Source organism: Eretmochelys imbricata, chromosome 5, assembly GCF_965152235.1.
Source record: "Eretmochelys imbricata isolate rEreImb1 chromosome 5, rEreImb1.hap1, whole genome shotgun sequence".
Lineage (NCBI taxonomy): Eukaryota > Metazoa > Chordata > Testudines > Cheloniidae > Eretmochelys > Eretmochelys imbricata.
The window spans coordinates 101,145,312-101,158,791 of record NC_135576.1 but is presented as its reverse complement, the minus strand read 5'-3'; the positions used below and the strand labels follow the sequence as shown (position 1 = coordinate 101,158,791).

Below are 13,480 nucleotides of genomic sequence, written 5' to 3'. Positions count from 1 at the left end.
TACTACTGAGCTGGTTTATCTCTTCAAAATGCTGATCCCGATCAATGTTAGTACAATATCACAATAAAAATCATGTAACAAAATATCCCTATTACTACTTACCTTTAATTGTTTTGGGTTTAACTGGGGAGTCAAATATCCCCCAAACTCCATATTTGAAGCCAGAGCTGAATTTTACAGCTGCCCCCTCTGTCTACAGTGGGACAAACTAAAACCCCAGGCTCCTCCTCCCGCACAACTTTCATTTGGACTTGAATGCTGTGGTTCTCACCTATTTATCTTTCAGCATTTGTGCTGTTTGCATTGTGTTCTGATAAGACAGAGATCATTAGACTGTCGCAGGCCAGAGAGGAAGAGGTTGACTGAAACATCTTCCCCACACTTGCACAGCACTGGCAAGCCCCACTTCGTAGCCAGAGATCCATAAAGGCTCTGACTATTTCTTGTAATTAACACAGTACGTACTGAAATAAATGTGCCAAAAAATTGATCTAACATAACTAAATACGAAGTCTCCTTGTTGCTGATTATTTGGGAATCAAAGTTCAATCTTGCCAGTTTTTCCATGTACTTCAGTGAGAACAGAACTGGGTCCACAGTAAGCAAGGACCCACTGTGTCACATTTACAACATGAGACGCTGGCGGAATAACAAAGAAAATTAACAGGAAGACCTTTCCAAAATCTTTATGTTCTGTTTTGATTGAATTCATCCATTTGCCTCTATATTTACAGAGTTACATCTTGGGAGGCTGGAAAGCAATATAGGCAGGAGTACCCCCTCTTAGTATCTTGACCATGGCCTGGAGAACCTTGTGCCAGACAGTCACGCCAGAACCGGCAAGCAAAATGGGTGTAATTCAGGACTCCCTTATGCTCCCAGGCTACCTGGCACATATTGTGTCCTCCTGAAGGTTGGCTTCCAGGTCCTGGAGCTCTCTCATCCCAAGCACACTATAACAGATTGCTAGGGCAGCATTTCTTCTGAATCACATCCTATATTTACAGGTTGCATATAGCGTAGGAAGGTTTATATAGGAACTGCCTGTGACTTTTCTGCTTTCCAGGAGTTTGATCCACCTACCGCATATTGCTACCTAGTTTTCTCTGTGTGTGTGATCATTACTAAGGAAGTAAACAGAGGTTTTACACTCTACCTTGAAATGCCCTTGGTTTTGAGCCTAAGATTCATGTTCTAATCAAATTGAGCTTCACGTATTTTAAAAGAAACGTGAGGAAGCAAAGCCAGCCTATAAACTGCTTCTCTCTAATTAAGTCCAGGTTAGTTCTGTCTTCTCAGTAAGGTAATGGAGATAGTAGGCCACATATTGCTAAATGTTGTGAAGTTTGGTTGCGACATATCCTCTGCTATCTGCCACATTGATCTTGTGTAATGCAGGAATGGCAAAAAATAGTTTTCAAGGTTCACTTAATATCAGTGCAATGCTGTTCCTTTTTCTCCATCTCTCTCCTCCATTGATTTGACTCCTGAATGTGTTTCAGAGAGCAGAATTTCTGTATATTTCAATCATCTGCCCACTCACACTGATAGAACAGGTTTAGGGGAAGGGAGAAAGTCAAGAGTAATTGATTTCTTTTGCAATACATTATTTTTTAGGCTTAAATTTTAGCTGTATATAACTGAAAAGACAGAAATAGGATCAGCATTTGGCACGGGCTTGGTGTGTCAGAAAGGCACAAATGGTTGGATTCCTGTATCCTCCAAATTCAGTTTGGGATTCTAACAGGGTGTAAACTTTGGCACTTGCATATTTATACAAAGATGAAGTAACTTATAGGGTTTATATATGTCTCTTGTAAAATGTGAAATAAACCCTTCCAACTGCAGAAGGAGCCAAGCTGGATTTTTTTAGTTATCTGGCTCTGAAAAATTCTGAGATGCATGATAACCTGGTTAAAAGTTCTGTGTAAGATTAAAAAAACTCCACAAGACAGCATTGGAAAGTTTCTGACTCCCTAATGCAGAATCAGAGTCTGTTACCCTTACTAACATGGGACTTTATGAGTTTCAATTATTTCAATGCAACTACCAGAGAGAGTAAAAGCACTATTTAAGAGAGTAAAAGCGGCAGAATCTGACCCTCAGTAATAAGTCAGGCTGGTTTTTATTAATGCCCTGAATATAAATACTGCGGAAACAAACATTTTATGTAAACCAGTTTTAGCAGACACAGTTAGCTTTAAGCTGTACTAAAACTATATTGTGGACTTTAGTACTGACAGTTTTAGCAAAACTGTCAAACACAGGATTTGGATTAATGACTGAGCACACAGGAATCCTCTGCCAACTTCCAAAGTCCTCACCTGTAGCTTTTTCTTCTTTTAAAGGGAAATCTTAGTTAATTTAAAGATTTTTCTTAAAAATTAACTGGTGGCTCTAGGAAGTTTCCTTCTGTAGGATCACCTGAACAGCTATATTGTATGGTGCTTTTAAAAAAGAAAAACAATTGTACAAAAATCTCAGACACTGGGGAACAAGTTTTTCATGAAATCCTCCCCCCACAAACCTTTTCTGGCAGTTGAGATTCAACCTCTTTCTTCAGTCTCCTCAGCAAGAAGGGTCGTAACACTTTGTGGAGACGTCTGATGATCAGAATAGTCTCTTCCTCGTTTAAGTCCACCTTCACAAATGTAATCATAAGAGTTACTACAACATAAGTCAGCGAACTGTGTCATATTATGACTATGTGGGAGATTATACCTCATTACAAATACATGTGCAATATTTATCCCATGCTGTACTCTTGTATTTTATTATTAAACAGGACTCCGAGTCCAGAAAGAGAAATTTAAGTGAAGAATTGTAAAATTGTAATGAAGGTAACTGTTACATTAGGATTATAATTCTGTGAGTACAAGGGACAGTTCAGATGCTACACCATGGGTTCCATTTTGTTTTCATCCTATTGTTTATTTCTGATTAGATTTAAGCAAACCATTCCAGTACCCTTTCTCCAGTCATGGCAAATGGAGCATTAAACCACTGTTCAAAGGTACTGCAGCTCTTGAAAATGGTGGGGAGGAGGAAGTTGAGGAGAGCCCAAAGTTCAGGCAACTTGTTCTGCAGTGGTGTCCCAGTCAACAGAATCCGTCTAGGGGCCACGTAGTGGGTGTTCAAGACCTGAGTCAGCTTGCAGTGATGGTTCTTCATTCGATGGCCTTCATCTACTATCATATACTTCCATCGAATCTACAACAGGAAAAAATTCTGGCCGAGTTAGTGAACTCAGAAAAGCGACCCTTTGACATGGAGATGAGACACTGCCAGAATTAGTGCTAAGTGCTTCCCACCCGCATTGAACAGAAAAGAGAGGCTGGGTCTTGGCTATTTTAGCTTTAAGGGTAGTTCTTGTTAGGGATAGAAGTCCAATATAGTGTTATCCAGGCAGAAGTGACCTTGTACGTAATGGAGGAGGAACAAACGGAGGCTAAGGTACAACTCTATCTGAGCCTGCAACTGCTAACAGCTCATTCCCCACATTAGGATCTTTCACCGGGTGGTGTCCTTACGAGACCCTAATACTGTAGGGTCAGGGTAGGAGTTATTAGGGGAAGAGGAAAAACCAAGAACTCTAAATGAAGTCATCACAAGTAAAAACTCAGAAGAAGCAAATATACGTTTTCAAACAGCCACATAAGACAGCAACAATACACATTCCTTTAGTTCAGCCAAATCCTTCCATCTAACTTAAGTGTGAGGAACCAAAACAGGGCAATGTAACCAGGGCCATTTCAGGCACTGCAACTTCTTAATGAAGGAAGCCAGCAATGGATGTCACCCCAGGAAATTTCAGCTCCCACCACGAAAGATTTAATGCAGAGTCAGAGCAGATGTTGAAACATGGAGACCAAAGCCATCTACAGCCTAAGAGCTGAAGACAAGGAACAAAGGTGGGCAAAAAAAAGGAGAGAAAAATACTGCATGCACAATACAAACTGTTGGGATTTAGTATTAATTATTTTTTCATGCATTCAGAGATGTACTAGGTGCCTCCCCAAACGAGTCCAGGCAGCATCTATGCTCCAAAAAGCATGTCAACTACATTGAACATGACAAGTCAGAGTCTTAACAAAAGAGTGAGAGGAAGCAAAAGGAATGACAGAGTGACAATAAGATCGATCACCAGGTCTCTCTTGTTGGTCTGCTTATGTATATCGAGAGTACTACTAATACCTTAGCTGCACATTTTAAAAATACGTCCACTACCACTGAGGCATCAATATTCATGTCTGTTTGAGAGTTTTTAAACAACAACAATACTTAGGACACATTTAGATTAAGAAAACTGGATCCTTAGGTGATGTAAATTTTCTGGATATAAAATTTAAGGCATAAGTTATTATGTGGCCACAAATAAAAACCACCACACAACCAGAAATTTTGTAATAGGGGTCAGTCTCTGCCCAGAAACACAGAACTGGAATAGCAGAGGTCACAGATTGAAGATCAGGATAAACACTATTAAAAAGCGTAGACAAGATCCAGGGACTCTGCTTTACAGAACAGAGAAACAAATATGATCACACCTTCGGGGGAAAAAAAAGAGTTCAAGACAGTTGGTAATTTTTTAAAGAGACGTTATTGTGGGTCCAAGAGCTAACTATACCAATGCGTAGGAAAGACAGTAGTATGGTAAGAGGCCATCCTGGTTTAACCAGGAGATTATCAATGACCTAAAACTCAAAAAAAAAAAAAAAGACACACAAAAAGTGGAAATTAGGTCAAATTACAAAGGATGAATACAAAACAATAACACAAGCATGTAGGGACAAAATTAGAAAGGCACAAAACAAGATTAAACTAGGTAGGAATATAAAGGGTAACAAGAAAGCATTTTATAAATACATGGGAAGCAAAAGGAAGACTGGGGACAGCATAGTCCCATTACCAAATGAGGATGGAGGACAATATCAAAAAACTGCAGCAATGGCCAGAGTGTTAGATGCCTCTTTTATTTCAGTTTTCACACACACACACAAAAGATAGCAGTGATTGAATAATTAACATAGTGAACATCAGTTTAAATGGGACAGAATCTGAGGCTAAAACATGAAAAGAACAAGTTAAGAATTACTTTGACTAATTAGAAGTCTTCAGGTCAGCAGGGCCTCACGAAATGCATCCTAGAATACTTCAGGAACTAGCTGAAGAGATCTCTGAGCCATTAGGGATTATCTTTGAGAATTCATGGAGAATGGGAGAGAGACATAAGAAGTGGAAAAGGGCAAATATAGTACTTAGCTATAAAAAGAGGAATAAGGACAATGCAGGGAATTATAGACCAATCATTTTAACTTCAGTATCCAGAAAGATAATGGAGCAAATAATCAAACATTCTATTTGTAAGCACCTAGAAGGAAATATGGAGCATTCAACACCGATTTGTCAAGAACAAATCACGTCAAACCAACCTAACATCCTTCTTTGATCGGGTAACAAGCCTTGTGAGTGGTGGCAAATGGTAGAAGTCATATATTTTGCTTTTAGTAAGGCTTTGATACCTGTCTCATATGACCTTCTCATAAGCAAAACTAGACAACCATAGCCTAGATGAACCTACTATAAGGTGGGTGCACAACTACCTGGAAAGAGTACTCAGAGTAGTTAGCAATGGTTCACAATTGAGCTGGAAGGGCACATCGAGTGGGGTCCTGCAGAGATCGGTTTGGGTCTGGTTCTATTCAATATTTTCATAAATGACTTGGATAATGGCATAGACAGTACACTTTTAAAGTCTGCTGACAATACCAAGCGGGGAGGGGTTGCAAGCACTTTGGAGGACAGGATTAGAATTCCAAATGATGTTAACAAAACTGGAGAAATGGTCTAAATTAAACAGGATGAAATTCAATAAGGACAAATGCAAAGTACTACACATAGGAAGGAATAATCAATTGCACAAATGCAAAATGGAAAATGACTGCCTGAGAAGGCATACTGCAGAAAAGGATCTGGGGGTTATAGTGGGTCACAAACTAAATATGGGTCAACAAAGTAATACTGTTGGACAAAGCAAACATCATTCTGCAATGTATCAGCAGGAATGTTGAAAGCAAGACACAAAGTAATTCTCCCACTCTATTCAGCACTGAGAAGGTCTCCACTGGAGTACTGTGTCCAGTTCTGGGCACCACACTTCAGGAAAGAGGTGGACAAATTGGTGAAAGTCCAGAGGGGAGCAACAAAAATGATTAAAGGTCTAGAAAACATGACCTATGTGGAAAGATTGAAAAATATGGGTTTGTTTAGTCTGGAGAAGAGAAGACTGAGGGGGACAGCAGGGGGAGAGAGACACACACACATGATAACAGTCTTCAAGTATGTAAAATGTTGTTATATGGAGGAGGATGATAAATTGTTCCGCTTATCCACTGAGGAGGGGAAAAGAAGTAATGGGCTTAAATTGCAGCAAGGGTGATTTAGGTTAGCCATTAGGAAAATCTTCCTGACTGTACATGTCATTAAGCACTGGAACAAATTATCTAGGGAAGTTGTGGAATCTCCATTATTGGAGGTTTTTAAGAACAGGTGAGACAAACATCTATCGGGGATGGTCTAGATAACACTTAGTCCTGCCTCCAGTGCAGGGGACTGGACTAGATGACCTATCAAGGTCCCTTCCAGTCCTACATTTCTATGATTTCTATGGGCAACGTAATAGAAGTTTCATGCAAGACACAATCTGGTGACACGGAGGAGGGTTTGCAGTTAAGAGGTGACAGAAATCAATTTTTACCTTAGCAAGAATGTGTTTGTCTTTTATTATGTATTCGTAAGTAGTTAAAAGAACATTAAATTTTCCACTTCGAAGCTGAGGAACAAGTGAGCGACGCATGGCAGGTGTCCCCTGAAAGTGAAGAGAAAATAAAATAAAGAATGAAAAAATAATTGTTTATAGTCCTCTGCTATTTCTTACAGTCATGGGAAGTAGAGAAAAGGTGTTTGTATGAGTGTGCTAAAAAGCAAAATCAAACAATGTATTGACATATTCCAGATCCCTTCAGAATGGTTTCCCCAATGAAGACCACGGGAGGGAGAAGAGAAGAGAAAAATTACAATAACCTCATACCAGGAAACTAGCTGCTGGACTGCAAAGCTCTCTTTATATGGAAGTAGCAGCAGTCAATCTATCTAGTCTCCTTGGTAACTGCTTGACTTTATAGGAACAATTGAAAATACAGTAGTCTAACATGAAAGTATTCAGCAATATACAAAATGTGTCTTATTTATCATTTGTATTACTCTCATCAGAAACCTTGCAATATGATAATTAACAATTTTCTTCTGCATTTCACTATTTGAAAGTAATTATGGTTTATTATAGTAACCTGTTTGGGATGATTAACTGTCACTGTTTAGTACATGATGCACATGACAAAACTTTACAGCCAAACAGAGTTTACAGATTAGCTTGGGAAATGTGGAAGAGGAGGGTCTATTTTTCACTCTTTCAATGTTATACAAATAGAGAAAGCAAATCAAACCTTGTAAGAAATTTTCACCACAGAAGGAGCCCATTTGTCAAATTCATATGTCCAGTTAGATAAAGTCCTAGATAAGAAATGAAGAATATGAACAATTTAGTATCATATCTAATTATGTTTAAATCTAAGGTATTATTTATAACTGTCACCTTAATACCTCTTTCACAATGAAAGCTGAGTCCCCAACAAACTTCTTACTTACTTCCATATCTTTGCCTTGAACATGTAGATTGAATATTAAAAAGGAAACATGCAGATTTTGATATGCTATATGAGCCATCTTCATTTGAGATGTGAGGGAAGAACTGATTTGGGAAAAATGTCTAAGTCTTATTTAGAAATCTGTTTTGGCCCTGATTCAGCAAAGCACTTAAGCACATGCCTAACTTTAGGTTCGTGTTAACACACCAACTAAAAAAGTGAGAATAGATGAATCTGCACAGAAAAGACATATCTGTCATCTCATGCTGCTCAGCTGTAACAAGTAAAACTTGGTTTCAGAGTAGCAGCCATGTTAGTCTGTATCCGCAAAAAGAAAAGGAGTACTTGTGGCACCTTAGAGACTAACAAATTTATTTGAGCATAAGCTTTTGTGAGCTACAGCTCACTTCATCGGACGCAACTTGCAACTTCTCAGATATAGCCCCACAAAGCCCAAGGTAAAAGGTATCAGCGCTGTTAACTTGTGATGATGCGCTATTAGCATCCAGCACTACTGTTGTGTCAGTCAGCCACTTATGTACCTTCATTTTTGCACTATGTGATTTTAACTATACTAACACACTGAATAGTCTTAAAGAAAGGCTAAAGGAACTGGTAAAATACTTCAGGTCTCAGCTCCTCCCCTTTATAAAACTTAAAAAAAGACAATATCAAGTACTTTAAAAACATCACGTTTCGAGTCTCCATTGTACTCTTGAAAATCGATAGTACAACTTCCTTCCCCTTGGAAACCCTGTATTAGTAACAGGGCTCGCTCTCCAGTCATGCATTTCTCTTTATGTTTGATCCCGGCATCACTAGTGTCAGTAGGATTGTGCACATCTCTGGAAGTTAGTTAATGGTTGCTGCAGCAGAGCCAGAAGGTGGGGCACTTCAAAGTAGACCACATAAGGAATAATAATATTGTGCTAACACCTACAGACCCCAAACAACTGGTAACTTTCTTAGCAACCTTCTAATTAGAATGCCAAAGCCACTCCACAGCCAGTTGTAAGATATGTATCACTTAGGGACAAAACAACACTACAGAAGTTTTACAGTACTCGTGTCAAGGTTCCTTCCCCTCTCTGAACTCTAGGGCACAGATGTGGGGACCTGCATGAAAAAACCCCTAAGCTTATTTTTACCAGCTTAGGTTAAAACTTCTCCAAGGTACAAACTATTTTACCTTTTGTCCCTGGACTTTATTGCTGCCACCACCAAGCGTCTAACAAAATATAACCCGGGAAAGAGCCCACTTGGAAACGTCTATCCCGCCAAAGTCCCCCCAAGCCCTACACCCCCTTTCTTGGGGAAGGCTTGATAAAAATCCTCACCAATTTGCATAGGTGAACACAGACCCAAACCCTTGGAACTTAAGAACAAGGAAAAAGCAATCAGGCTCTTAAAAGAAGAATTTTAAATGAAGAAAAAGTAAAAGAATCACCTCTGTAAAATCAGGATGGTAAATACATTACAGGGTAATCAGATTCAAAACATAGAGAATCCCTCTAGGCAAAACCTTAAGTTACAAAAAGACACAAAAACCGGAACATACATTCCATTCAGCACAACTTATTTTATCAGCCATTTAAGCAAAACAGAATCTAACGCATATCTAACTGGATTGCTTATTAACCCTTTACAGGAGTTCTGACCTGCATTCCTGCTCTGGTCCCGGCAAAAGCAATACACAGACAGAGAGAACCCTTTGTTCCTCCCCGCAGCTTTGAAAGTATCTTGTCTCCTCATTGGTCATCTTGGTCAGGTGCCAGCGAGGTTATCTTTAGCTTCTTAACCCTTTACAGGTGAAAGCGTTTTTCCCCTCTGGCCAGGAGGGATTTAAAGGTGGTTAGCCTTCCCTTTATATTTAGGGCAACTTGATAATGTCTCTTTAAAGCAATCTGTTTCAAGAAACCAACAACCAATTCCTGCAGAGACCAGGGTAGAGCACATTCAGAAAAATCACAATAAATAAAGGGATGCTGTGCAGAACCACAGGAAAAGGGGGCAAAATAAGACAAAGAAGAATACACTGGGCAGAGGCTGGAGATCAATGGTTAGGGACAATAAGCAACTCCACATCAGACAGTTACTTATACTATAATTACAAGAAAATCCAGTGTCGTTAAAGGACAACTACCTAATATTTGGTGGGGTACCTTTTAAAGATCTAATAATAGGCTGCAAGTAGCACTTTAAAAACTGAACAGGGAAAACTGCAGCATGTAATATAAAAAAAGAAGAAAGGTACATTTCCTCTTTTGTTAATCATGTCAGGAATAAGTTACACTGAATAAGAGACACTATACAGTTGCCTGCTGAGTGGACAGCAAAACTAATGGAACCAAGTGTTTTTATCATCCATCTGGTCATCCTCACAATGCCAGCCAATCACTGTGGCAAAGTAATCACAGGCTAGATTCAGAGTACATACTCAATGTAGTCCCACTGCGTGCTTCATCTTACCATTAAGTAAAAAACAAGTGCGTGCTGCTAATGAGCCAATTTGCAATGCATAGAAAGATAACAGTGGAATGAATTTCTTTACTTACGAAAGGGGAACAATGATGAGATAGGGGCCATTGAGTCTTTTGTGCTCCATCAGATAAGTGATGAGTGCAATAGTCTGTATGGTCTTTCCTAGCCCCATTTCATCAGCTAAAATTCCATTCAAATTGTTGTTATAAAGTGAAACCATCCATTCCAGGCCCTGGATCTGAAATGAAGAATAATCGCTTCAATTATCTGAGAGCTGCACACGTAATTAATCCTAGTGTTACTGAAGTCAGGCTTTCACTTCACTTACTGCTTTGGTGCTTGGTTTCCTTCAACAGTGGATGCACTGGGAACCACCAGCACATAATATCCCATCATATCTGCATGAAAGTCACAGCTGATATTTAGGTCCAATATGGACCAAGCTTCAGAGTTTTGTTTTGTACAAGCAGAAGATTTTTTATATTATAGGCAGAGTTGGTAGCAATGCCTATAGTTGAAGTTGCCTAATACTTTCCATTACAAGATGCTGTTTTTCATTTGCTTACAACTAGAATCCGGTGTTTTTTGCAAATATGAAATAACATAAAATAAAGAAAAACATATAATATGAAAAAAGTCTGAAAAACTCACCTATAGCATCAGCTGCTGCCCTGTGGGGTGGGCCTGGCTCCCTACTCCAGGTGTTGTGAGCCAGCACATAGTCAAAGCTCTACTCAAGGTTTGTCCCGGCCACTCCTCCATCACAATAGCAGAGGGGAAGCTGGGCCAAACCTGAGTGAGTGCATGCACCAGGTCACAATGCCATGCACCCAAAATTGGTACAGCTGCCCCTATGTCACCATGACACAAGGGCGGTCAGGCCAAACCTGAGCAGCACTGAGACCCAGTGTGCCAAGTCACAATGCCTGGGCTGGCTTCCTCCTTTTCCCCGTGGGTGCTCAGCCCCAGGCCCCGCCCCCACTCCACCCCTTTGCCCAAAGCTACACCCCTCCTCTGCCTGCCCCCACTCTGCCCCCTCCCCCAAGCGTACCCTGTCCCGGCTCCTCCCTCTCCCCCCAGCACCTCCTGCATGCCGCGGAACAGCTGATCATGGGAGGCAGGAGGTGCGGGGAAGGAGGGAGAGGAATTGATCGGTGGTGCCACCAGCAGTGGGAGGAGTGCGGGGAGGGAGCTGGTTGCCGGTGGGTGCTAAGCACCCACTAATGTTTTCCCATGGGTGCTTCAGAGCTGGAGCACCCACAGAGTCAGAGCCTATGGTGGGGAGCCAGGCCCCGCCCTGCAGGACAGGATCTGCTGCTGCGACATGTGTGTGAGGAGGGCTCATTTTGCAATACCAACCCACAGGGCCTCTTGCTCTCCTTCCACAGGGACAGGACCCAACTCCCCCACCACATGGCTAAAATGGATAAAACAAAATCAAACAAATTTCCTGAAAAATAAAATGAAAAATTAGAAAAATATATAGAGTTTCACAGGATTCTATGTATAACTTAGTCAAATTTGAACTGTTCAGGCTGAAATATTTGTAAGAATGAGATTACAGAAAAATATACTGTGTTGTCCACATAAAAAATTCTTACAGCTGCTTCATTGAGAAGCTCTACCATTCTCCATACTCTGGAGAGGGGACTAGAAATTTGATGGAGCAAGGACTTGAAATTTGGTTATAGCATGGGGGCTGTCACCCTGGTGTAGGGATGTATCTTTTCTTGTTCCCATGAGAATTCACCAAAATTTGGCCAACCAAAAAGTCTCGGGGGGGAAAAAAAATTCACAGTTCACACATGCTCTGTAGAGACTTAGTAGAGTTTAACTGCTAAATTCTCAGAAGTTCCAGTCTTTACCGAGCCCAAGAGCTGCAAAGTCTGAGCAGGACTTTGTAATTTCTTTGCCCAGCTGCAGGTGGCTGCTGTGACAGCAGAACGAAGAACAGAAAGACTCACTCCTGTGTTCCATGATGGCCCACAGGCAGCACGGAGAAAGAGGAAGTAGCTTGACTGGAATGCAGAGAGGTGAGGAGAGGGCAGGGGAGGAGGGAAATAGGAGCAGAGTGGTTCAGGGAGAGAGACAGAGAGGAGCAGATGGAGAAAAAGAGGAGGGGAAAGGACTGGGGCAGAGGGCTCTATATCCACTAAGACACACTCCCCTCAAGAACCTGGGATTGAACCCAGGATTCCTGAGTCTCACCATTCCTCTATTGTCAGCAAATACCTGTGAAACTCACAGGCAAAGTGTGCCTTATCCCCCACTTGTGCTGGTCCCCACAGAGAACAACACCCTGCCTGCTACAGCAGCCAGCGACACCATTAACTCAAGCAGTAGAGGCCTGTGCTACGGATCTAGGCCCCAGCCTGACATGCTAGAATTTCTGGGTTTTTAGTTTGCATTTTAAAAAAACTATAAAAAAAGAATTTTTGGGTTGCAAAGTCAATCGCTGAAAAGTTAGGATGTGTAAGAATTAAGGTTGCCCTTCCTTCTAGTGTTCTATGAACACTTAAAAAAAAAAAAAAAGTATCTTCACATCATCCTTGTTGTTTAGATAAGAAAGTATTATTCTCCATTTTTCAGGCAAGGAAACTGGAGAAAGAGCCAAGTGGTCAGATTGAAAACAATGCTGAGCACCTGCAGTTCTCAGTAATCTGCTAGGGAACTACAGATACTCAGTGCCTCAAAAAAAAAGCCACAAATGACTTTTCAGAGGCCACAGGGAGTGAGTGGCCACAGGCCACGCAAAGGTATCCACCCCCCAGTCCTATCCTCAGAGCACAATTCTCTCCATAGCCAAACCAACAACATCCAGAATAAAGAGGTTTCTGGATTCAACTCATTAGTGCACTGAATTATTAGGGTGGCATTTTATAAAAAGTATGTCACTAAAACAATAAGCAAAAACCCAAACTGGATCACTACTGTTCTCCAATGAAGATGACAATTACAGGTACACTTAGAGCTGATATTATTATACAGGTGACATGTGTGACTTTTCCATTGGGAAGGCAGAATACAACCTTCTTTTCCAGACAATCATTTTCTACCCAAATGGAGATCTTGCAATTCAGTGCAACACAAATCTGATCCACTCAGAGATGAAAGCAGCATTCATTCCTACATACCTTCCTAACGTAGCATAAACTTTTAAATATTATATTATATTATAACATGCTTTACTCAATAAAAGTATATTATACAAATACCTGGCCATCATTATGCAACAGTGCAAAAGTCATGTATAAAGCAAGGGTTAAACTGCAGAATTATAGCTGGCCATAAAC

The 13,480-nt window shown here is 40.6% G+C and overlaps 1 protein-coding gene across 5 annotated transcripts in view; it reads right to left on the bottom strand.

Annotated features, from left to right (window-relative positions):
* Window positions 1–13,480, bottom strand: part of SMARCA2 (SWI/SNF related BAF chromatin remodeling complex subunit ATPase 2) — a 185,870-nt gene that overhangs the window by 97,508 nt on the left and 74,882 nt on the right. For all 5 annotated transcript variants that reach the window (XM_077817613.1, XM_077817615.1, XM_077817618.1 and 2 more), the window contains 5 exons: window positions 10,262–10,425; window positions 7,506–7,572; window positions 6,758–6,868; window positions 2,968–3,210; window positions 2,528–2,641 (listed from right to left, as the gene is read on the bottom strand). In XM_077817613.1, the coding sequence (XP_077673739.1) occupies window positions 2,528–2,641; window positions 2,968–3,210; window positions 6,758–6,868; window positions 7,506–7,572; window positions 10,262–10,425 (699 nt within the window). The remainder of the gene's footprint in view (window positions 1–2,527; window positions 2,642–2,967; window positions 3,211–6,757; window positions 6,869–7,505; window positions 7,573–10,261; window positions 10,426–13,480) is intronic.